At 49.8% G+C, this 26,584-nt stretch overlaps 1 protein-coding gene across 1 annotated transcript; it reads right to left on the bottom strand.

Annotated features, from left to right (window-relative positions):
- LOC128946683 (zinc finger protein 84-like) lies at positions 1-25,782 on the bottom strand (the record flags this gene model as incomplete). The annotated part of the gene is made up of 2 exons (XM_054290619.1): positions 1-1,875; positions 25,247-25,782. Coding segments are annotated over 2 exons (1,149 nt in total), but the record flags the coding sequence as incomplete, so codon positions are not given.
- Between the last annotated feature and the right edge of the window lie 802 nt (positions 25,783-26,584).

The following is a 26,584-nucleotide window of genomic DNA, read 5'->3' as shown; positions in this document are numbered from 1 at the left end:
TGCAGGGAAAGTGGAGAGGTACAATGGACTGTTAAAAACCACACTGAAAGCTTTGGGTGGAGGACCTTCCAACTGGGAGCAGCATCTGGCAAAAGCCACCTGGTTAGTTAACACCCGAGGCTCTACTAACCGAGTGGGCCCTGCCCAATCTGAGCCTTTGCAGAGAGTAGATGGAGACAAAGTCCTAGTGGTACATGTCTGAGGTTTATTAGGGAAGACAGTTTGGATTAATGCTGCCTCAAATACAGAAAAACCCATTTGTGGGGTTGTTTTTCTTAGGGACCAGGTTGCACATGGTAGATAATGCAAAAAGATGGAAGAACATGCTATGTACCTCAGGGAGATCTGATTGTTGGGTGAGACCTATGTGTAAATATCACTGTTAACGGAATGTTATTACCATTGTCTGTGTATAGCTGTATTTTGGATGTATAATGTATGTGTTTGTGGAGTTGGAATTTATATTGCAGTAGTAAGCTGACAATATGGGGATAAGGGTTGGAATGTCCTGGGTTGACTACATGATGCTTTTATCCCCAATCGTCTTGTTCTGTTTATGCTGAATAATAAGTTTTGCACCTTTAAGACTTGTTGCAGAGAGTGAAGGGAGGAGAGAAGAAGTGTGCAGTTTGTTTTCAGACACTGCACTCACTCCTCAACATTCCTACTCCTGGGCTGTGTTGTCTGTGGATGGACAGACAGCAGGACAGAGCTCTCCTTTGCTGTCAGTTTTAGCTACCTGAGGCAAAGAAGGCAAAGAAGTTCGACTGTGGGGTTTTTTTCTTTTCTTTTCCCCTTTTCTTTGGACCTCTTTAAACCTGCTCGGGACTGAACACCCAGGGAAGCACCGGCAGTTGCACCTGTGGCCCACCGGGCTGGGCCTGGCCTGTGGCATTTCCAGCACCGGAGGGACTGATCAGAGACTGAGTGAGTTGAGCTGCAAACTGGGAAGGGGACTTGCTCAGTTTGTCAGTTCTTTTGGAGGGGCAAGGGGTTTTATTGTTTAATATTATTTAAGTTTTATTGTTTAATAAACATTTTATTTCCACTTTTCTCCAAGGACGTATTTTGCTCCCGGCCCAGTTGGGGGGAGGGGCCAACTGAATCTGCTATCCTAGAGGACCCCCCTTTGGGGATTCTCTCCCAAATTTCCTCTGAACCAGGACACCAGGGCTGTGCCCAAAGTGCCTCCTCCAGTGGGGGATGGAGCTGAAGCAGCGCACGAGGCTCTTCCCACACTCGGGGCACTCACAGGGCTTCCCTTAGTGGTGGCTCCGTTGGTGTTGGGTCAAGTGAGAGCTGCAAGAGAAGCTCTTCCCACACTGGGGACACTTGTAGGGCCTCTCCCTGGTGTGGACGCGCCGGTGGGTGACGAGGTTGGAGTTGTTCTTGAATCCCTTCCCACACTCGGGGCATTGGAAGGGCCTCTCCTCTCTGTGAATCCGATAGTGCTGGAGGAGATGGGAGCTGCTCAGAAACCTCTTCCTGCATTTATCACACTCGTAGGGCCGTTCCCCAGTGTGGATGCGCCGGTGCTTGACAAGGGAGGAGTTGTCCCTGAATCCCTTCCCACAGTCGGGGCAGTGGAAGGGCCTCTCCTCTGTGTGAGTCTGATAGTGCCGGATGAGACCGGAGCTGGCCGGAAACCGCTTCCTACACTTGGAGCACTCATAAGGTTTCTCCCCAGTGTGGGTCCTCTGGTGGTTGATCAGACTGGAGCTCTGGCTGAAACTCTTCCCACACTCCCCACACTCATAGGGCCGTTCCCCAGTGTGGGTCCTCTGGTGCTTTGTCAGGCTGCAGGTCCGGCTGAAGCTCTTCCCACACTCCCCACACTCATACGGCCGTTCCCCAGTGTGGGTCCTCTGGTGCTGGCTCAGCCTGCAGCGCCACCTGAAGCTCTTCCCACACTCCACGCACGTGTGGGGCTTCTCCCCATCAAGGAGCTTCTCATGGAGTACCAGCTCCGAGCTCTGGCTCCATCTCCGGCCACCTTCCTGGCCCTGGCTGGTTCTTTCCCCCTCAGATCCCTGCCAGCTGCGTTTGCAGCCCCTCCTCGTGCGGCATCTCCGGGCCTTTTCCTCCCCATTGGCTTCCTGCGCCATGGAGCCGCTCAAAACGGCCTCTGCCACCAGGTTCTGCTGCGGGCATTTGTCCTCCCTGCTTTCCATGCTCAGCTCCTGCTCTGGGGGAGGAAGGACAAGGACAGGATGGGATTTGCCTCTGTGCAACAGGCAAGGACAAGGAGATCCCCCCAGGGCTGTGCTGCAGCCAGGGCCGTGCTGGGCTGGGAGATGGAGAGGCACAGAGGGGAAAGGGGCACTGACTTCCTCCTCACCTGCCTCCGTGTCCCGGGACATCTTCCTCTTCCTTGCAGCCTCCCAGGGGTTGACAATGGGAAATCCTGGGTTGGGGAAAACAAGGGATGAGCGCGTTTGCAGGAGCGTCGGGGGGTAGCAAGGTCGGGACGGACTGAGACGAGAGATCTCTGAAGCCAGGTCATGGAACTTGCGGTTTATTGCAAAGGGCCTGGGTGCAGGGCCCTGCTCGGAGCTGCCAGCCACAGATTGGAGCAGGCCTGAGAGAAGAGAGGGGCAGAGAGAATGAGAGGGTAAGAGAGTAAGGTTCCCGATAGAATACAATAAATCTTCTTCTGTGTTGAATATTCTATTTCTCACTAACCAATCTAGTACAAGATACAAATCCTAGAGTATTTACATACAGCCTGCAGGATTCATTACGTCACCATACTGTGTTATATTTTAAAACCTAAAATGCACACTTTGGACCCTTCTGCTGAACCAGTAGGGTCTGCTCTGACCCTTGGACCTGTCTGCAAGCAGAGGGAATTGTTTCATCAAACAGGGATTACCTTATATCGGGCCACACCACTGTTTTCCAGTAGTTCAGTAAGTGAGGTATCTCAAACCTTGTTTCCATTTTATCTTGCTTTTACTTTCTATATTCTCAAAATCATTTGCCAGACAATCATATCTATAAGGCTTTCCTATTTCTTCTTCCCCAACACACCTTTAGTTTCAAGGTCCTTCTGCTTGAGTCCATCTCTACAAGTCACAGGACACCTGAGCTCCACAATATCTTCCAAAACCACAGAGATTCAGCTCCGGAAAAGCCTCCCAGGAGCTCCCCGCGCCTGGTCCCTCCCCTCTGGTGTTCAGCAGTTCCCCCCTGTCCCACCTGCTGGGATCACACTTGGATTGGGGATCCCCCTTCTCCTCGGTGCCCGCCCTGTCCAGGCTGCTGGCAGTCCCAGCAATACCAAAAGCTCCCCCCTCTTCGCTCTCCCCATTTCGGGATGCCGGGGCTCTTTGGGCTCCCGGGCTCCCTTCTCCCCTCATTCTCTGCTCTGGGCTGCAGCGGCTCCAAGGAGTCCCCCCTGCCCCTCTCCAGGCTCTTGAGGCTCCCGCCAGTGGCGGCGCTCCCCCCTCTCTGGGCTCCCCACTTTGGGCTCCTGGGGGACACAGGGCTCTGCTCCTCCAGGCTGCCTCTGCCAGCAGCCGCCACCGGCACCCCCCATTGTCCCCCCGAGGGGCCTTTTCCGCTCAGCCTTGGACTGCTTCATTCTCCAAACATCCCCCCAAAAACCCAACTCGGAGCAACTGGGAGTGACTGGGAACATGCTGGAGGGAACTGGGCTACACTGGGACATACTGGGAGGGACTGGAATGAAAGCGAGGGTAAAAGAGAGCAACTGGAACCACGTGGAGCACAACTGGTTCATACTGGCAGGGACTGGGAGCACACTGGGCTCATCTTGGGATCATACTGGGAGGGACTGGACTAATACTGGGAGTATCTGAGAGCAACTGGGAACACACCCTGCATATCATCCCCCATACTAGGCCTGACTGGGAGCAACTGGGAGCACGCTGGCAGCAAATGGCATCATACTGGGACTGACTGGGTTGATCTAGAAAGCGACTGGAACCATGCTGGAGGCAGCTGAGACCATACTGGGAGACATTGGAAGCAAGTGGGATTATACTGGGACCACACTGGGAAGGCTGGCATGCGACGGGGATCAAACTGGAGCTTACTGGGATCATATTGGGGTTGAAAGTGAGTGACTGGGATCACAGTTTGGGCTACTGGGAACAACTGAAAGAAACTGGGATGATGCTGCAAGCAAACTGGAGGAAATGGGAAGGACTGGATGCCTGCTGCAGGCAACTGGGATATACTGAGCATGACTGAGGGATCATACTGAGAGAACTGACACCTTACTGGGGCCACTGGCAGTGCCTGGAAATGACTGCAGACATGCTGGGGGCAACTGGGATATACTGGGAGTGTCTGTAACCATACTGGGGGGACTGGAATCACACTGGGAACAACTGGGACCATGCTGGGGAGAGCAGGGACCACATTGGGGGCAACTGGGAGTGAGTGGGACCATGCTGGGAGGGACTGAGATCATATGGGGAGTGATTCAGACTAGAGCAGGGACAACTGTGTTCAACTGGGACCATACTGGGAGTGTCTGTAACCATAGGGGAGTGATGGCACCACACTGGGAACAGCTGGGCCGATGCTGGGAGCAACTGAGATCACACTGGGTGCACTGGCATCAGACTGGGAGTGACTGGGAGCAACTGGGATTAGTCTGCAGGTGACTGGGATCATACTGGGAGTGGATACAGTCATACTGGGATTATACTGGGCATGAATGGAACCTGACTGGGGGTTACTGGGAGCTACTGGGCCCATGTTGGGAGGAAAATGTGACACACTGGGAGCAACTGGGATCGGCTGGAAGGTACTGGAACCATGCTGAGAGGACTGAGACTATAACTGGGGGAACTGGGATCATACTGGGAGCAACTGGGGCCACCCTTTGAGCAACAGACGGAAACGGCGATTATGCTAGAGGAAACTGGGAGTAACTGGGAAAGACTGGGATCATTCTGAGCTAACTAAAACCTACTGGGAGTGTCTCTAACCATACTGGGCAGACTGGAACCACACTGGGAACAGCTGGAATCATGCTGGGAGCAACTGGGACTATTTTTGGGGAATCTACCCTGGAGGCAACTGGGCACCACTGGGACCCTGCTGGGAGGGACTGGGACTGTTCTTGGGGCAACTGGGATCATAATGGGAGGAAATGGGAACATCTGGAATTATGCAGGCAGCAACTGGGATCACACTGGGATCCATCCCAGTGAGAGCAGCTGGGTCCATACTGGGTTACACTGGGATCTCATTGAGAGCGACAGGAATCATACTGGGAGTGACTGGGAGTGGCTGGCTTGGTGGATGTTGGGGGGTTTAGATTTTGGGGGATTGTATTGGCATTTTGAGGGGGAGTTTTTCTGGGGGTATTTGGGGGCTTATTGAAATTTTTTGTGGTTTTTTTTTTTGGGGGGGGGGTTTTACTGGGATTAAGTTGCAATTTTTGTCATTCTCAGAAATTCTGGGGGTTTTATTGGGATTTTTAGAAGATTTTGGGGCTTTTTATTGGAATTGTGGTGGCATTGAGTGGGATTCATTGCGGATTTGGGGTTTTTTTGCATTTTTGGTGGGGATTTGGGGGGTTTTGTGGGGTTTTTTGGGTGTTGCCAGGATTTCCTTGGACCTTGGGGGAGATTTTGTGGGACTGTTCAAGGTTTTGGGGATATTTTTGGGGGATTTGCAGAGTTTAATCTGGATTTTTGGCATTATTGGGATTTCACAGGATTTTGTGGGCATTTATTGGGATTCTAGGGTGTTCTAATGGGATTTTGAGAGATTTAATTGGGATTTAGTGGGTTTTATTGGGACTTTTGCAAGTTTTAAGGAGATTTTGGTGCTAATCAGCCCTTCCCCACACCCAGGGAATGCCACAAAGCCCCCCTAAAGCTCTGGAAAAACCCCACAATAGCCCCCAAAATTACAAGAAAACCCTCAAAAACCCCAGAGAATCTCCAAAAATCCCAGTGGAACTCAACAAAATTTAAAAGGAGTCCCAAAAATGTCAACAAATCCCCCCCCCAAAAAACCCCCACAACCCCAACACAATCACCCACAATCCAAAACCCCACAAAAAACACAATCCCCCAAAATCACGTAACCATCCCAAAACCCAATAATTCTCCCCAAAAACCCCAACAATTCCCCACAAACTCTCAAAAAAAACCCCAAGCCCAAAAAAAGCTCCTCCCGAAATCCCCAAAAACCCCTCTCAAAATCCCCCAAAAATGCCACAAATCCCCACAAATCCCCCCAGACTCAGCGGGGCTGTCCTGGATCAGAGGGCACCGGCTGGTGGAACAGGAGCCACTTCAGGGGGCCCTCGGAGCTTTTTGGGGAGGGGGCACCATGGGAGACCACCAAAAACCGGGGTGGGGGGGGGGGGCCCCTGCTGTGCCCCCTCCCCCCCGAAACCCCCAGACCCCGGTTCAGGGTGGGCTTGGGACCCCCCGGGACCCCGAAATCTCCCCCGGACCCCTCCAGGAACCCCAAACCCCCCAGAGCTCCCCCAGTGTTGGCCCAGAACAACCTCGGACCCCAAAAACCTCCCCAGGACCCTCAGACCCCCCCATTTCCCCCGAAAATTCATCCCAGACCCACCTGAGACCCCCCAAATCCATCAGACTGCCCCAAATCCCCCTCAGGCCCCTCAATCCCCCCCAAAGCCTATGAAATCCCCTCAGACGCCCCCACATTTCTCCAAAGCCACCTCAAAACCCCCCAGATCCACTCGAAACCCCACAGTTACTCTCACAATCCCCCAAAATCCCCTCAGACTCTCCCAATTCCCCTCAAATCCTCCTAAACCCACCTGAGAACGCCCCAGACTTAAGTTCCCCCCAAAGTTCCCTAAAGCCCCCTCAGACCCACCAAAGTCCCCTCAGACCCCCGCATTCCCCCCAAAACCACCGCACACCCCCGTGTTCCCCATCGATGCCCCCAAAAATCTCCAATTTCCCCTCAGACGCGCCCAAAACCCCCCCAGTTTCCCCCGGACCCACCTCAGCTCCGCTCGCCCCTCACAATCTCCCGCCTCCGCCGCGCGCACGGGCTCCCAACAATGGCGGCACGCCCCGCCCAGAACCAACCAATCACCGCGCTTCACGTCCTGGAAGCAACCAATCACGGCGCCGCTCCCCTCAACAATGCCCCCCTCCCCCGCGCCGCTCCAGCCAATCAGAGGCGAGCCGGAAGCGGCGCCCCCTTCCCCGCCGCCGGGACCCGCCGGGCTCGGGACAGGAGCGGGAGGGGCCCGAGAGGGGATCGGGGGAGGGCGGGGAAGGGTCCGGGGGGGCTTTGGGGAGGGGTCCGAGAGTTTGGGGGGGTCTGTGGGCTCTGGGGAGGCGTCCTGGCCATTGTGGGGGCACATGGGGGGTGCATATAATATATATCTATAACAGTGGCTGCAGGGCAGGGAGAGCCGAGCTCAGGGTCCCAGGCAGACGGGGATGGTCCCTCTTTTATGGAGGTGGGTGTTAATAAGATCCCAGTGCAGTCTCACAGTAGAGGCTCACCCTGATTTGCAGAAAAAACCCTGCAATTTGTAGAAGCTGTAAAGCCAGTATGATTGATTTCAGTGCTGCCCTAAGGACACGGGCACCCCCGAAAATTCCCAAATCTATTTTACCTCTTAACTTTTTGCATATGCATAAAAGACATGTGCATATGAGAGGAATGTGGGATTTGTCTTTACAAACCAGCTGTGGGTCTGCTGCTGGATGAAACCAGCACTGAGAGATAAAAGAAACAATGGGAAGGATTCCACTGATCAATGGAAAAAGATATTTGTTTTTACAAATAAACTTTAGGATTGCTGATAAATGAAATTGTACGTTGAAAGATGAAAGAAACAATGAGGGAAAACCTAAATTCCATAAGAACTGAAAATTAAAAGGGAGGGTTATACATCAGAGGGGAATCTCTGATATCAGATGTTTTGGGAAGTCTATACCTCTCAAGTAGCTCAGCCACTGGGGAAAGAGAGAAGGGAAATTGGGATAAAAAGGAGGCTGCATCCTCCAAAAATTGGAGAGACCCCAGGAGAATGCCCCATGGTCTCTCCCTTTATTCAAATAAAGTCAAAGGCCTCCTCTGTCTCCTTTTTGGACATAAACCTCTGATGTTTGTGGATTCATTTTCCTGGCACACATCTATTAAACTGTCTTATAAATTTTATGAGCCTGCCAGTTGTTTAGTCACGTAGTTGGAACCCAGATCGAGTTTTTCCATCTGCTTCAGCCCCAGGGTCGGCGGTGGGGGGGGGGGGGCCCTCTCTCCTTATCTCTCTTCAACTTGGATGTTTGCATTCCTTTCTAGGTAGCCTTGAATCTCCTTTGTTTTCTCTGCAGGCTTTTTTGGGAGCACACAAGTTAACAGACTACAGGAGATTAAACAGCAGACTTCAGCTAAATCTAAAATTGGTTTCTACCCGGAGTTAAATTTCTAACCCACAGCTGGAGAAGCAGCTCTGGGCTGGGCTGGGAGAAACTCCCAGATAAGAGAAGTGCAGCCAGGTGCCCTCCTCCCTGAGCTTTGGTCACATCTTTTGTTTTCTGAAGTATCCAGTTCTTAGTGTTTACTAGCAATTCTCTAAGTAAAAAGGAACAAAAGGACCCCCCAACATATCTTTGCACTCTAAAAATTCTGCTCTGTCCAATCGTTTCTTCTGGTGGCATTGAGCATAACTGGATGATCCTTTGCGGTCTTTTCCAACCTAAATAATTTCCATCTTTATCCCATCAAAACATCCAGAACTGAGGTAAAAATAAAGAAATTAAACAGAGAGATCTAAAGCTGCACCACTTCACTGGGATTTGGAGGTGAATTTGGGGTTCAGAGGAATATCCAGGAGGATGTGGGTGTTGTAGGGCTGTGGGGCCACAATCTCGTAGCTGTGCTGGCAGAGTTTGTCCCCCAGAGCCCATCTCTTCTCCAGGAATTCTGGCTCTGTCCCAGTCCCTGGCCTGGCTCTCCCCGTTTGGGGTGTCCCCCCAAAGTGCCCAAATCGCTGTTGAAGTGCCTGGGCTGCCCCTGGCTGGGGATGTTCCTGCCCACCAACCTCTCCTGGTCAGTGCCAGGGTGGGGGGATGGGGTTTGGGGGGTCCTGGGGGAATGGGGAGAGGCTTCTGTGGCTCTTGGGGTGTTTGTGGTGCTGGGAGGGGTTTGGGGGGCTTTTGTGGCAGACTGTGAGGGGGGTTTGGGGTCCTGGCTGGGCTGTGTGGCTTGCAGAGAATTTGGGTGGGTTTTGGGGGAGATGGGAAGGGGGTTTGGTGGCTCTTAGGGCCATTTACATTGCAGGGAGTGTCACGGACATATTTTCTAAAAAATCCTTTCGCTAGGATTTTTCTCCTGAGGAGCTGAGAAGCCTCAGAAAAGAAATGTAAACAATAACTCTGTGATGGCTGTGGAATGTGGTCTGGAGATGGTTTACCAACAGGTGCATCTTTGATTGGTCTCATGTGGTTGTTTTTAATTATTGACCAATCATAGGTCCAGCTGTGTCAGGACTCTGAGCAGGCACAAGATTGTATTCCTTTCTTTGCTAGCCTTCTGATGTCTCATTTCTCTTTCTTTAGTGTAGTTTTAATTTATCATTTTCTTATAATATATATCATAAAATAATAAATCTTTTTATAATAAAAAAATAAATCTTATATCATAAAATAATAAGCCTTCTGAAACATGGAGTCAAGATTCTCATCTCTTCCCTCGTCCTGGGCACCCTCAAACACCACCACAGAGGGAGTGCTTTGGGGAAGTCCTGGCCAGGAGCTGTGGGGTGGTTTGGGGAGTCTGGGAGGGGTTTCAGGGCAGATGGGACCCCCAAAGCAGCCACCACACTCCAGCCCAACGATGCTGCCAGGGCTCTGTGGCTCCATGTTGGGGTTCATCCTCCTGGTGCTGCAGCAGAAGGTGAGGGGGGGTCCCCAGGGGCTGTGTGTGTCCCCCCCATGCCGGTGTCACCCCTTTGTCCCTCCCCACGGGGCTCCTGCCCCAGCTCCTGCTCCCCAGAGGGAATTTGGGGAGGGGGCACAGCCCCCATCAGGGAATGACCCCAGCCCAGCCCCTTTGCTCAGCACCAGGCTGAGCTCAGGACCGATGGGAAGCAGATCCTGCAGCTGGGACAGTGTCACTGTGGTATTTTCTGAAAAATCCTTTCGTCAGGATTTCTCCTGGGAAGAAGTTGAGAAGCCTCAGAGAAAAATGTAAATAATAATTATCTGATTGCTTCTCCTCCTCCTCCTCCCCCTCCTCCTCCTGCCGTGCTCTCAGCTGTAGCAGCGGCGCCCTCAGGGCAGCCCAGGCCGGGCCTGGTCCCTCCATGGGGACGGGGCCAGGCCGCCCTGGCCCCGCAGCCCCTGAGCTCCAGCAGCAGCAGCAGCAGCGGAGCCATCGCGGCCCGGCCCAGGGACCCTGGCGGGAACACAATGGCCGCAGTGGGGCAGCCGCTGTGCTGGCTGGGGCTCGCAGCCTCAGGGCAGCCAAGACATCGCCACAGCCCGGCCATTACCACAGCCCCAGAGAGTGCAACAGCCCGGCCATCGCCACAGCCCGGCCATTACCACAGCCCCAGAGAGTGCAACAGCCCGGCCATCGCCACAGCCCGGCCATTACCACAGCCCCAGAGAGTGCAACAGCCTGGCCATCGCCACAGCCCGGCCACCTCCACAGCCCAGGACAGTGCCACAACCCCAGCTAGCTCCACAGCCCTGGAAAGTGCCACAGCCTCCACCAGTCCTGCCTTGCCATCACCAGAGACCCGACAGAGCCACAGCCCGGCCATCGCCACAGCCCCGGCCATTACCACGGCCCCAGACATTGCCACAGCCAGCCCTGCCGAGCCATTGCCACAGCCCAGCCATTGCCACAGCCCCGGACTGTCGCAGACATTTTTCCACAGAAATCCTTTCTTTCAGATTTCTGCATTTTCTGGGAAGCTGAGGGCCCCAGAAAGAGAACGTAAACAATTGTTATCAGCTGCTGTGGAATGTAATAGGGTTCACCTTGATTGGCTCATTTTCTATGTTTATAATTAAGGGCCAATCACCAGTGCAAGCTAGGGGACTGAGTCCCTGGACACAACTTTGTTTTAGATTCTTTCTTTTCTATTCTTAGCCTAGCTAGCATCTGCAAACTTCTCTCTTTATTCTATTTAGTATAGTTATAATGTATTATATATCATATATCAACAAATCCAGCCTTCTGATCAAGAAACAAGATTCTCGTCTCTCTCACCAGCAGCGACCCACTCAGGCGCTGTAATACCGGACAGTGCCACAGCCCTACCAGCACCACAGCCCCAGACAGTGCCACATCCCCGGACAGTGCTACAGCCCAGCCAGTGCCACAGCCCCAGAGAGTGTCACAGTCTCGGACAGCCCTGCCTGGCCAGCCCTGCCTGGCACTCACCACCAGCAGGGCCCAGCCCGGCCCTTTGCCTGCCCCACACCAGGAGGCCAATGTGGCCAAGGCAGCCAGCAGCAGCCCAGACCCAGAGCCTGCAGCCACAGGCACGTCCAGCTGCTCCTCACAGTGCCCAGCAGGGCACACGGACATGTGTCCCCACCCTGGGCTGCCCCTGTGCTCCTGCAGCCCTGCTCAGCTCCCTCTTCCCTGACACAAAATCCCCTCGGGCAGCTTCCCTGGAGCCCTCTGGGGCTGCCACCCGGGATCTCAGCTCCCTCCATCTCTGTGTGTCCAAGATTCCAGGTGGTGCCTGCCTGGGAGATCCAGGAAGATGCAGGTTCACTGGAAAAGTAAAAATTCATCAAGGTCAGCTTCCCTGGAGCAATCTGGGGCTGCTAGACATTTTTGCCATCCTGAAACTGGAGGTCAAGACTGTGGGACACTCCTTGGAACAGTCTCAGGTAGATCACACAAGATACAACTACCACAAAAAGACAAAAATCTCCTCAGGTACCTGCCTTGGAGCAGTCTGGGGCTGCTGCCTGGGATATCAAGTGCCTAAACCAGTGAGAAGACTCTGGCAGATGCCAGGAGGAGTCTCCAGTGCACCCTGGCATAGAGAAATGCTTCCAAATGAGCAAAAGCATCTTGGGAATCCTCGCTGGAGGAACCTGGGGCTGTCTCTTGGGAGCTCTGCTTCCTCGAGGAGGTGTGAAGACGCTGGGACATACCTGGGAGCAGCCACAAGGGGATTCTGGAGTGAAAACTCCAAAGGAGAACAAACATACTGAGAACCTTTCCTGGAAGACTGTGGGCCTGTGGTTATCAAATCAGGTCACAAAATGAGAGATCAAAAGACTCCAGGAGAATCCTGGGAGGAATCTAAAGTGAATCCAGGAGAATAACATTTCCCATGAGATGGTAGAAATCATCTGAGGCATCTCATGGACAGGGACATCTCCAACCAGAGCGAGCTGCTCAAAGCCCCCTCCAACGTGGCTCTGGATCTTCCCAAGGATGGGTACCCAACACCTCCCAGGGCAGCCTGTTCCTCGCTCTCACACCAGATATTTTGTAAAAAATCTCTGCCTCATGCTGGGGTCTCCTGGATGACTGTGAGGAGCAGCAGGCCAGAGGAGCTCATGGAAGGGATATAGAAAAAAAGAATTATGAGTAAGACAGTGTCTAATATTTTTGTTCATCAAAACGGGGGAGATGTTGGGGAGGATGAAACAAGAAAGCCTTTTAAATATGACTGCCTAGCAAAAAATTTTGAGAATATAGAAACTATAAAGGAGATTGAAATGAAAGCAACCTTTGAGATACCTTAGTTGTGACCAGTTGAATGTAATCCCCCCTGGAGGAAACAATTCCCTCTGCAAGCAGGCAGGCCTAAGAGTCAGAGCAGGCCTTGCAGCTTGGCAGATAAGGCCCAAAGAATAAGATTTAGGGTTTAACACGTAAACATAGTATGGTAATGTAGTGATTCTTATAGGTTGTGTGGAAATGTTATAAGATATGCATGCTGTAGTAGATTGGTTAATGAGAATCTGCATATTCAACACTGAAGACGATTTATTGTGTTGTAACGGGAGCTTCCCTCTCTTTTTTCTCTCTCTTTTTGCTCTCTCTTTTTTGCTTTCTCTTTTTGCTCTCTCTTTTTGCTCTCTTTTTGCTCGCTCTCCGCACTCTCTTATCTCTCTTCTCCCTTATCTCTTTGCCCGCTCTCGTGCTCCTCTTCGCACCCTTTTCTTTCTTTGTCTCTTTGTCTTCCCTCTGCACTTCTTCACCCCTTCCTTTATACATGCTCTCCGCTCTTAAATCTTTGCCGTTGACTCTCACCCACTTTAAGCCTCTCCTCTCTGGGCCCTGCTTCGAGCTGCGGCTGGCAGCTCGCAACAGGGCCCTTCACCCACGCCCTTTGTAATAAACCGATAGTTTCACAACTTGGCTTCAAAGAGATCTCGTCTCCATCCGTCCCTACCGTGTGTGACCCCCGTCGCCTACAACATGAACATGGTAATTATAGGAGTTATTATATAGGTATCATAATGATATGATTATGATATGATATGATTGCTATGATATGATATGATATGATATGATATCATATGACATAGTAGTTAGGCTATAGGTAAAAGTTAAGGTATAGATTGGTTCAGCTCTATTAAATTAGTCGTATACTGCAAATAAAGGAGTACAGGCTCCCTGGGAGAGTCCTGTAATTTTACCTGCACCTAAAATCTGAAATTTCAATACTCACATCATTTTATCACATGATAAAATAATGACACTTGACTTCATAGAGCCGTTTCAGTCTGTTATGTATTTCATCATTTAAGGATTATCCAATTAAGCTCTCCAGTTAGTGAAAGAAATCTTTATGCTCAGCAAAGAAAAGTATATAATGCATTGTAACCAAAATTAAAGGGTCTGCAGGCTCCTGTGCAGCTGGAGCTGACAGCTGTAGGCACAGGCTCTGTCACCCACGACCCTGGACTGCTGTAACACCATGGATACAATAAACTGCAGTTTGTATACAATAAACAGTATTTTTTATACAAGAAACTGCAGTTTGAAGAGCCACCTGGAGTCCCACATCTCTCATTCAGGTTCTTACAACTCCCTATGCTTGCCTGCCCAGCAAGAGGGAATTGGGAAAATAGAAATCTTCACAGCCTTGGAAGGAGCCTAGATTGATGTGAAATCAAGGTACACAGACATTGAACAGAGAAATCAACTCATGCTTCTATAGTTATGAGTAAGAATAGGCCTTAAGTAAGTAAGAAACTGTATAAGAAGAGATGATAAAGGGTTTTATAGTGTAGTAATGTGATTGTATAGAATAAGCTGAGAGTTTAGATGTTATAATAGAGACATATGTGTGTGTACATGTAATAAGAATCCATTGGACAAAAATACCCACATTGCAGTAGAAAAAAGTAAGGTTATAGGACAGAAAAGCAAAATAAACTCTGTGGCATCAGTCTATTGGATTAGAAAGTTATATACTTGTCAGGAAAATTAATCCACAAATACCAGAGGTTTATGTCCAGAAAGGAGACAGAGGAGTCCTTTGACTTAATTTGAATAAAGGGAGAGGCCATGGGGCATTCCTCTGGCGTCTCTCCAATTTTTGGAGGATGCAGCCTCCTTTTTATCCCAATTTCCCTTCTCTCTTTCCCCAGTGGCTGAGGTACTTGAGAGGTATAGACTTCCTAACACATCTGATACCAAAGATTTCCCTCTAATGTATAACCCTCCCTTTTAATTTTCAATTCTTATGGAATTTAAGGCTTTCCCCCATTGTTTCTTTCATCTTTCAATGCCCATTTTCATTTATCAGCAATCCTAAAGTTTATTTGTAAAAGTAAAATATCTTTTTCCATTCATCAGTCAGTGGAATCCTTCCCATTGTTTCTTTTATCTCTCAGTGCTGGTTTTATCTAGCAGCTGGTTTGTAAAGACAAATCCCTCATTACTCTCATTACCTAAGCAATAATTTATTCTGATTGGGGTCCTGTCCCATTGACTGATGTGACGACAGCCACACAGATGGTCCTTCCCCAGAGTTCTGAAGCTGCCTGCAGGTCCCTGAGCTCTTGGTGTCCTTGGCAGTCGTGTGCCCCAGTGAGCCCTGTGAGCAGACAGGTTGTGCTCGTGGCACTGGGGCTGTGTCCTTGCAGCCCTGGGGACACCGGGCACTGTGACCCTGCTGTCCTGTCGGGACCCAGGACATTCCTCTGGCTGCCCTGGGTGATTTGAAACCCTGGCAAGGGGCTCAGAGACCTTGACATGGAGTCAGAAACACCTGTGCCTTCAATTTTAGTCCATAGAAAAAATTGCCAACGTTGTGTGAAGGTTTACAAGCCACAAGAGTTTGAGTAGAATGATAGTTAATTTGTCCCAGGGTGAAAAAGTAGAATTTTGAGGATTTAGAATGGGAGTTCAAGAGACAAGATGGAAGAATCTAAATGTGTCCTCCTTCTCCTTCTCCTTCTCCTTCTCCTTCTCCTTCTCCTTCTCCTTCTCCTTCTCCTTCCCCTTCCCCTTCTCCTTCTCCTTCTCCTTCTCCTTCTCCTTCTCCTTCCCCTTCCCCTTCCCCTCCCTCTCCCTCTCCTTCTCCCTCTCCCTCTCCCTCTTCCTCTTCCTCTTCCTCCTACTGATTGGTTTAGAGACAGGCTGTCTAACATAAGTGATAAGTATTGGAAAAGTATTGTAAATAAAGTACACATCGTTGATAGTATAAAAAGTTAACACCACCCCAAGGGCAGGGACTGTGCCACAACCTGACCTGCTGGACAGATCTCAGCAGGTCAAAGAAAAAATGTAACAGATAAGAAAAAATAAACCACCTTAAAAAGCAGAACTGACGAATCTCGACTTCTTCTTCAGTCGCAAGGATGAGAAAAAAAAAAAACTTTGCAATACTTCAGAGGTAATTTCAATCACAAAAACCCAAAACTGTCCTTCCCTGGGCACTGCCCAGCACAGCCCAGGCTGCCTCCAAGGAGAGCCCTGGGCTCTGGGAGGGACAGGATCTCCCATCCAGGGACCAGGATCAGGCCTTGGCCCTTCTGCTCCCTCAAACCAAGGGTTTGCTCAGCACCAGAACCTCCTGCCCAGTGCCTCTGCCTGCTGTAACCACAGCTCCAACCATCCCCTGGGGAGGCTCCCACAGAAAGGGCTTTCAGTGGCATCTCCCAGTGCTCCAGCATGCTTTGGGTTTCTCTTCTCACCTGGATTTCTTGAGGCACTGCTGCTTTCTCCTCTCAGCATCTGAGGATCCTGGACTCAGAACAGCAAATACACCCCAGGGCTCATTCAAACAAAGAAAGGCCTCACAAGTCATTACCTTCTGTTGGGAAGGATGAAAGTTTGACAAGAAAGTCTCACAGATGTGCGAGCTTGGCAGAAAGATCTCTGAATGTAGAACCTGAGAATGGAATAGAGATGGAAGCAAGTTTTGATATACAAGAAAAGAATTGCTGAGCCAGTCTTACTGGATAACCAAGGAGGCAAAGGGTGTGTTGTTGGAAGGGTTTTTTTGGGTTAGAGCAAAGGATAAACACACCTCAAACAAGAAGATGTTTTTACCAAGCAGAAAGATAGTACAGGCAAACAAGACGTGTAGCAAAATAGAAAAAAGGTCTCAGAATTTTCCACTGCAAGAAAACTGAAAAACAACTTCTAGCTTAAACTGTGATGTTACTGACTTTTAGTGATTGGAGAATAGTAACATCAATATGGCAATTATAGGAGTTATGATAGGCTATAGGTAAAAGTAAAGCTATAGATTGGTTCTCCTGTGTTAAGATACTCAGCAAAGAAGAGTATATAATGCACCGTAACCAAAGCTAAAGGGTCTGCAGGCTTGTGTGCAGCTGGAGCTGACAGCTGTAGGTGCAGGCTCTGTCACCCATGACCCTGGACTGCTCTAACATCTTGGATACAATAAACTGCATTTTGTAGAGACACCTGGAGTCCCACATCTCTCATTCAGGCTCTTACAGTGGCACCCATGTTTCAGTTGGCAAACTTGGACTTATTGACAGTAAGAAACCTCCCGGTGAACTCAGTAGGAAGCAGCCACAAGGATCAGGCACTGGAATGAGGGTGACCGTGGCCCAGACAGGAGTTGCTGCTGGACAGTACCTGGATCGGAGCCTCTGTGTACAGCACCTGCTGCATAGCTGGGCAGCAGGTGAGCACCGGGAATAATGGGGCACAATAAGTCTGTTGCGCGGAGAGATGTGTATCAGCATTTAAAATCTTTAATGGCATCAAGTCCAAAAACCTTGCCTAAGCAAGAGCTAAAAAAGCTTTTAAAATGGACTAGAACTCATATCCTAAATGCCGACTCTGAAGCCGTCTATACCAGAGACCTTTGGGACTCTGTGCGGGTTAAATTGTATAATGCTATCTCTCGGCATGACAAAACAGCAGCGGAACTTCTCCCCGCTTGCTGAGTCCTTGAGGAAATCTTTGTCGCGAATCTCCTGCCCCGCGCCCCTTGCCCGTCCCCATTGCACCTGAACCCTCGCAGCCGCAGCCTCAGCCTCTCCAGCCGCCAGAGAGGGGGGAAAAACAGAGGGGGGAAGAGAACAGAAACTGCTGCTGCTCCCTCCTGCCCAGAGCCGGATCCCGAATCCTGCATCCCGCTGCCCTTGTACCTGCGCCTGGGACAGGCACTGCCGGCCCAGCCTGCCCCATGCCCGGCCCTGGTACCACCGGCTCTGCAGCCCCAGACCCGGCTGCGGCCCCGAGGGGCTCCGACCTGCACGGCGGGGCCGGTGCGGGCTCCGTGGCCAAGGTGCAGGGAAATCAGAAGTTGACTCCGTTAAACCATTGGGACCTGCATCTCATCACTGGGCAGGTCGCCACCAGCAACAAAAAACGCTGAAAGAGCCAAAAAATCATCCCCCAGATCTCCTACTCCTGAAGCTAGCAAAGCTTTGGAGAAAATTACTGATGCTCTGCAAAATAGACAAGCACATTGTTATGCTCCAGATAAACCTTTTTTCCTTGCAGTTCTAGGAGAAATGCTGAGACTGCATGGCCTCATCTTCCAATGGGACTCCTCTCAAAATTATACTTTGTTAATAATTGAATGGGTTTTTCTTTCTTACAGAGCACCAAAGACAATCTTCACACCTTTAGAAATGATTTCTCAAATTGTCATTACAGGCAGGGCAAGGCTTTTTGCCATAGTAGGTTGTGAATTTAAAATCATATATTTACCTATGATTAAATCCTATTTTGATTGGGCCACGAAAAAGTCAGCAGATTTACTGTATGCCTTGTTAGATTTTCCAGGTGTTTGCTCTCTTCATTATCCAGCACACAAACTGATCAAAGCTAAATTATGCTACAAAGAGAAACCCCTTATCAGTGAAGAACCTTTAGATGCAGTTACTCTCTTCACTGATGGGTCAGGAAAAACACACAAGGCAGTAGTTACCTGGCAAAATAAAAACACTAAATCCTGGGAACAAGACATTCAAAAGGTTGAAGGTTCTCCTCAGATTGTTGAATTGGCTGCAGTTGTAAGAGCATTTCAGCTCTTCCCAGAACCTTTTAACTTAGTCACTGATTCTGCATATGTTGCTAACATTGTTAAAAGAATTGAAGGGTCTGCTTTAAAAGATGTTAGCAATGCCAGCTTGTGTCTTTGGCTTACCTATCTTTATCAAATTTTGTTACACAGGACTAATCTTTACTTTGCCGCTCACATTGGAGCTCACTCTGGTCTCATTTATGGCAGAAGGGAATGCATGAGCTGATGCACTGGCATCAGCAGCGTGTGATGAGGGAGCTGCAGGAGACAGTAAAGATTGCACCCCTGTGCTTCCTGCAGCTCCCTTGCCTGACCCTGTTGTACCGGCTAAATTGAGTCATGCCTTTGTTCACCAAAACACACGGGCGCTCAGACGAGATTTTCACATCTCCCTAGAGCAAGCACAAGCCATTGTATGGGCTTGCCCTGACTGCCAGCTACTTCAACCTATCCCTTCTGCAGGAGCAAGGAACCCAAGGGGGTTGGAAAGTTTGCAGAAGTGGCAAACAGATATCACAAAGTACCCTTCTTTTGGGAAATTTAAAAATATCCATGTCTCTAGTGATACATTTTCAAAAGCAGTTTTTGCATCTGTACATACAGGAGAAACAGCTAAGCATGTTTGCCAGCATTTTTCACAAGCATTTTCCTCACTAGGTGTCCCTCAAGAAATTAAAAGTGATAATGGTCCTCCATATGCTTCACAAGAATTGGCCACATTTTTAAATGACTGGGGTGTTCACCATACATTTGGTATTCCCTACGCTCCCACAGGTCAGGTGAATGATGGAAAGAACACATCAAACTCTAAAACACATTTTAGATCAACAAAAAGGGGGGGGGGGGCAGGATATACCTCAGAGGAGGTTGAATAGGGCTTTGGATGTTTAAAACTTTTTGAATAGCTCTGCAGAAGAACCTGCTCCCCCCATTTACAGACATTTCAAGAACAATAAAAAAAACAAAACTGAAGGAACACTCCCCAGTTTTAATTAAAAATCTAGAATCAGGAAAAATAGAGGGACTGTTTGAACTTATTACATTGGGCAAGGGTTTTGCGTGTGTTTCTACAGATACAGGACTCAAGTGGATTCCAGCAAAAACGTGAAACCATACCACCTATCAAAGCCTGTGGCTGCTTCTGCACCAGCCAGTGACCCTGAGAGTGTGAGCCGAGAGACGGGCACCCAAACGTGAACTACACAGAACCACCCAGAGAAAATTGTCTGCCAGAAATGGATCAAGAAAAGAATGGAGTTGTATTATTACTTGCGCTGGTGCATGCTACTTTTAACTTATTGTTTTTCTCTTTGCAGTGAAGCTTTACCTGTAACTCAACCAAAAACAAATGTTTGGGTTTCTTTAGCCAAGTCCGCAGGCTCTGACACCATTTGCTTATCTAACACCAGCCCTGATAAACCTTTTTCAACTTGTTTAGTTGGAGTTCCTTTCCCAGAGGGTTTTGATAATGTTACTTTTGAGAAATATTGGCCATATGATGATCATCACATTTCCCCAACTCCCAGCCTGAGACACCAAACCTATATTGATAATTTTAAAGTTGATAAATCTGACCTTCAAGAATTAGAAATTTTAGGCTCACTAACTATGGATACTTGTTATTAGTTTCATTTTGTAGGAAAAAACGGGCCACATTTAAATATTACTCCTTATCACCCAGTTTATAGCAATACGACTTATTAGTGTAATCAAACTAAGCTTCTTAGATATGATGAACCTCATACAGATAATTTTAACAAACTTCCAATTCAATTCCCTAGAGGAATCTGGCTCATCTGTGGAGACAGGGCTTGGCAAGGTATTCCCTCAAAAACAGATGGTGGCCCTTGTGCCTTGGGACAACTTACAATAATTGCTCCCAGTGTCAAAAAAGCAATTAAAAAGAAAAACAGAAAAATAAGATCTTCCTGAGGGCATCATTATGACAGCAACTGCGATGGTGAGTTTCACCCCTGGAACTCTGGAAAATCAATTGTTACAAGCATTTTTTTTTGCCTCAGTTAAGTTTTGCAATTGCATTGAAACAGTTAAACAAATTAGGATGTTGGCTCAGTAAAGAAGTAAATGCCACCTCTAGCATAATTAGTGATTTGCCGACAGATGAGGAGGCAAACAGACATGCCACTTTACAAAATAGAGCTGCTATTGACTTTCTTTTACTAGCACATGGGCATGGCTATGAAGATTTTGAAGGATTGTGTTGTATGAATTTTTCTGATCATTCTGCTTCAATTCATAAACAGCTGCAAAACTTAAAAGACTTAGCTGACCAAATTACAACAGATGATCCATCTTGGTTAGACAGTTTGTTTGATGGTTGGAGCTTTGGACCTTGGCTGAAGAAACTTTGTAAGTTAGGTTTGATTGTGTTAGTGGTGATAATTGCAATTATGGTAGTGGTACTCTATGCACTTCAATGTGTGCAGAGAATGATAAATAAGACAGTTTCCAGCATCTTTTTTGTTCATCAGAATGGGGGAGATGTTGGGAAGGATGAAAGTTTGACAAGAAAGTCTCACAGATATGTATGCTTGGCAGAACGATTTTTAAATGTGGAGTCTGATGAAGGAATAGAGATGGAAGCAAGTTTTGATATAGAAGAAAAGAATTACTGAGCCAGTCTTGCTGGATAACTAAGAAGGCAAAGGGTATGTTACTTACAAGGGGCTTGTATGGCTTAGAGCAAAGGATAACCCACCCCAAACAGAAGAGGTTTTTACCAAGCAGGAAGATAGCACAGGCAAACAAGTCAGCAAAGTTGCAAGTAGAAAAAAGAATTTTCCACTGCAAGAAAACTGAAAAACAACTTCTAGCTTAAACTGTAATATACTAACTTTTAGTGATTGGAGAATAGAAACATGATTGTGGTAATTATAGGAGTTTGATAGGCTATGGATAAAAGTAAAGGTATAGATTGGTTCTACTGTATTAAGATGTTCAGCAAAGAAAAGTATATAATGCACTGTAACCAAAACCAAAGGGTCTTCAGGCCTGCCTGCAGCTGGAGCTGACAGCTTGTCCTAGGGTGACGTTATGGTGCTTGTACCCCCATTCATGTGTTCTGTTTATGCTGGATGTTATGTTCTGTGCCTCTGAGACTGGCTCTGAAGAGTGAAAGTTTTGTTTTGGTTTCTTATCAGCCGCTCTCCCACGGCTGGCAGGACACAGAGGCAGGGCAGAACATGGTGCTGCTTTTGCTTTTTACTTGGCTTTTTGTTCTGCTCTCGCTCCTGCTTTGCTTTTGCTTCTGCTCATTAGTTTGTTCAGCTAAACAGTCCAAATTTCTTCCTGGACTGTTTCTCCTTTCTTTTTTTTTGGACTTCCTTAAACCTGCTTCAGACTGGGACCTGGGAACACCGAGAGTTTGCACCTTGTGGCTGCAGCAGCTGCCCCAGTGCCGGAGGGACTGAGAAGAGAGCGACCACCCCCAAGAGAGACTTTCTGAATTTGTCATCTTTTTCAGAGTGGTGTCACCCGGTATTGTTCATTTTGTGTGCTTGGGGGTGCTGTGCCTGTTCAATAAACAGGTTCTTTCCACATCTCTGCGAGGAATTCTTCCCGAACCAGTTGTGGGGAGGGGCTGTGTGGGTTTGCTTTCTGGAGGGGCCCTTTTGGAAATTCTCTACCAAATTTGCCCTCAACCAGGACACCTTCTTTCCACCTGTCCTGGATGGCTCAGGCTGTCTGATGGTAACAACAGGGGGGAAAGGAGACTGTGGGGAGAACAGAGGACATCTAAACAACAGACTGCAATAACATCATCACACATCAGTAAAGCTTCTCTTAATATTCACGCAGCATTCATCCCTTAATTGTGAGAGGCAATCATCTCATTAGCCATCTATAACACAAAGGGATCTAAAATCACCGTTAAAAGGCTTGGTTCAATGTAAAATTACCCAAAGAGGCCTAAAATCAGCCAAAGGCATCTAAAATCCATCTTAAATCTGCCCAGTTTATCCTAAAATCACTCAAACAGGCCCAAACCCTACTCAAATGGGCTTATAACATTCAAAGGGATCTAAAATCCACCCTCAAACTCACCACATTTGGCCTAAAATCAGCCAAAGGGGCCCAAGATCCACCCTAAAAGGCTTGAAATCACTGCAAGGGATCTGAAACAAACCTTAAACCTGCCCAGTTTGGCCTGAAATCACCCAAATGGACCTAAATTCTCCAGGAACAAGACCAAACCCAGCAGCAGAACCGGCACCAGCAGCAAGACTGAGACCGACACTGGAACTGGGATTGGCACCACTACAGGACCGGCACCAGGACTAGGACCGAGACCCAGACCAGAACCAGTACAAGAACTGGCACTGGGACCAAGACTGGCACCAAGCCTGACACTGGGACCGGCAACAGGAGCACTTTGGAACTGGGACTGGCTCCAGCAGCGCTCCAGGACTGGGATCAGGACCGAGACTGGAACTCGGCACCTGCACCGGGACTGCTCTGGGACCAGGACCAGGACCGAGACCGGGAGCCCTCCAGGACTGAGACCGAGACCGTCACCGGAACCAGCACTGAGACTGGCAGCGCTCTGGGACCGGGACCCAGACTGAGATTGGCACTGGGAGCACTCCGGGACCAAGACCGGCACCAGTAGCAGCACTGGGTCCAGAACCGCTCTGAGACCGAGACTGAGACCGGGACCGGCACCGCTCTGCGATTGAGATTGACACGAGAACCAGAATCAGCACTGGGAGTGCTCCGGGACTGAGACAGAGACCAAGGCTGGCACCGGGACTGGGATCAGCGCCATGATCACTCTGAGACTGGCACCGGGATTGGAAATAGGACTGGAAATGGAATTGGCACTGGGATCCCTCCCAGACCTCTGTGTTCGTTCCAGGGAGCTTTGGCTGCGCCCCTGGGCAGGATGGGGAGGGACCCCTGGGCAGGGCGGGACCCTCTCGATTCACATTGATCCGGTGCAGCCATCCCAGTCCATATGGTCCAGTTTGTATGATCCCAATCTCTGCTCATAATCCATATGGTCCCAGTCTGTGAAATTCTGGTCCACGTGATCCCAGTCTGTACAATCCAAACCCATACAACCCCAGTCCACATGAACCCAGTCTGTATGGTCCTGCACGGCACACACCCCAAGGGTCTGGAGTTCCAGTTCCCAGCCAGGAAAAGATGTTCCTGCCCTTGAACGCAAAGCTCTTAAGAAGGGGCCAAAAGCCAAGTGGAGCAAGATCCTACAGTGACATTTCACTGCCAGCCTTCAGAACTTCACCCATGCTGTTGTAGCTCCTGCACTGGGAATTAAATCAGGGAAGGGTCTTTGGTGGCAGCTGCCCTGGCTCAAGGGAGGCACTGAGAGAGAAACAGAGCAGGCAAAGAGAGGCAGGAGAGAAAGGAGGACACAAACACAATCAGCTGAGAAGGTGGCACTCTGCAAACAGAACTGCAACTGACTGAAAATGAACGGGACAGAAATCAGTAACCCTGGAAGTTTTATTTACTATCAAATATATCCCACCCACCCAGCTCCACACAATCCCCATCCCACCACTCCAAATTGGGATCCCACTTCTCCCAGTCTCCTCCCAACCCCATCTCACTCTGGTGGCTGTGGAATGGAGTGAGTTTGGCATGGGATTGAGTTTTTTAGGGTGGGAACAAGGCATTTTGAAGTGGGATTGGGACTGTATGAATTAAAATTCAGTTGTTTGGCATGGGATTCAGTTGTTTTGAGGTTACCCTCTTGGCTTTTGGAGTGCAAACAGATGGAGAACTATTGGAATAGGAATCCCAATATTACCAGTTAGATGGTGCCTGGGCCAGTCTGACCCTCGCTGCTGGGCCAAAGGCAGCAACTGTGGTGTAAATCACCCCAGAGATACCTTGGCTTGCTGGAGATTGCAGTTGGGCACTGAACAAGTCCAGGCTTGTCAGGAACTCCGTTTACCTCAGGAGAGAGAGAGCTTCTGGCGATGGTGAAGAGAAAAAGGAGAGGATTCTGCTGGAGGGTTTAATCCAGTGGTTTATTCTATGGTTACAGAGGTCTGGACGAGATCAGCTGCTCCAACAGAATAAAGCCGCATAGTCTCATCACCTTTTTAAGCTCCCGGGGCAGGGGGAGGGGAGGGGACAGTGAGCACCAACCAGGTGAGAGAGGCGGGGTCTCAAGGGACGAGAGACACCTACACCGGCCAATGACCCCTGGGCATAGGGGAGCATCCTTTGAACTTGACCAACCACACGATGCCTTGCTGGAATGTTAAGCCTGATGGACAGGACTTACTAAGCAAGGGGGCGAGGGGGAAGGGAGAGGCATATAGGCACACCTGGGAAAGGGACCCGGGAGTTTAAAACAGTTTACAACGCACTGCAACAGAGAACACTGTGCAAAATCTCCCCTCACAGACCACACAAATCCTCCAGAATATGGTCCCCAAACCATCAATTCCCCCTTAAAAAGCTCTGAAATTTTGGGACTTTAGCTATCTTTGATCAATTTCTTTCATTTAACCCTGTTTTGGCTGATTTTAAGGGATGAAGATGAAGCAGAAGAAAATTAAGGTCAAACCAAAAGGAGAAGCAGCCAGGTGTGTTGCCAACATGGATCACAGGGAATGTGAGTGACCAGGGCTGTGCCCAAAGTGGCTTCTCCAGTGGGGGATGGAGCTGGAGCAGCGCACGAAGCTCTTCCTGCACTTGGGGCACTCACAGGGCTTCCCTTACTGATGCCTCCGTTAGTGTCGGGTCAAGTTAGAGCTGCTTGAGAAGCTCTTCCCACACTGGGGACACTCATAGGGCCTTTCTCCAGTGTGGATGCACCGGTGTCTGATAAGGGTGCAGTTGTGCTTGAATCCCTTCCCGCAGTCAGGACATTGGAAGGGCCTCTCCTCTGAGTGAATCCGATAGTGCCGGAGGAGATGGGAGCTGGTCTGAAACCGCTTCCTGCATTTATCACACTCGTAGGGCTGTTCCCCAGTGTGGATGTTTTGGTGGTGGATCATGTGGGAGCTCTGGCTGAAGCTCTTCCCACATTCCCCACATTCATAGGGCCGTTCCCCAGTGTGGATGTGCCGGTGCTGGACGAGGTTGGAGCTGTCCCTGAAGCTCTTCCCACACTCCCCACATTCGTAGGGCCGTTCCCCAGTGTGGGTCCTCTGGTGCCTGATCAAGTGCGAGCTCCGGCTGAAGCTCTTCCCATATTCCTCACACTCGTGGGGTCTCTCCCCAGTGTGGATGCATCGGTGCCTGACGAGACTGGAGTTGTGACTGAAGCCCTGCCCACAGTCAGGGCACCGCAAGGGCCTCTCCTCTGTGTGTGTGCGCTGGTGCTTGAGGAAATCAGAGCTGGTCTGAAACCTCTTCCTGCATTTATCACACACAGGGCTTCTCTCCAGTGTGGGTCCTCTGGTGCTGGATCAGCTTGCAGCTCCACCAGAAACTCTATCCACACTCCACGCACGTGTGGCACTTCTCCCCATCATGGAGCTGCTCATGGAGCAGCAGCTCCGAGCTCTGGCTCCATCCCCGGCCGCCTTCCCGGCCCAGGCTGGCTCTTTCCCCCTCAGATCCCTGCCAGCTGCGTTTGCAGCCCCTCCTCGTGCGGCATCTCCAGGGCTTTTCCTCCCCGTTGCCTTTCTGCGCCGTGGAGCTGCTCAAAACGGCCTCTTCCACCAGGTTCTGCCACAGGCATTTGTCCTCCCTGCTCTCCATGCTCAGCTCCTGCTCTGGGGGAGGAAGGACAAGGACAGGATGGGATTTGCCTCCGTGCCACAGGCAAGGGCAAGGAGATCCCCCCAGGGCTGTGCTGCAGCCAGGGCCGTGCTGGGCTGGGAGATGGATCAGCACAGGGGGAAAGGGGCACTGACTTCCTCCTCACCTGCCTTAGTGTCCCTGGTCATCTTCCTCTTCCTTGCAGCCTGCCAGGGGTCAGGAATGGGAAATCCTGGTTTGGGGAAAACAAGGGATGAGCATGTTGAGTTTGAAGATCCCTCTGCCCAAGTCCGTCTGCTCAAGCCACCGGACACCTGGGCTCCAGAAAAACCTCCCAAACACTAAGACTCAGCCCTGAAAAAGCCCCCCAGGAGTTCCCCGACCCTTTGGTGTTCAGCAGTTCCCCCCTGTCCCACCTGCTGGGATCACACTTGGATTGGGGGTCCC

This window comes from Melozone crissalis, unplaced genomic scaffold (assembly GCF_028551555.1).
Source record: "Melozone crissalis strain CALT ecotype California unplaced genomic scaffold, PUWL_Pcris_2 ptg000082l_1, whole genome shotgun sequence".
Classification (NCBI taxonomy): domain Eukaryota; kingdom Metazoa; phylum Chordata; class Aves; order Passeriformes; family Passerellidae; genus Melozone; species Melozone crissalis.
This window is presented reverse-complemented; position numbering and strand designations above follow the sequence as displayed.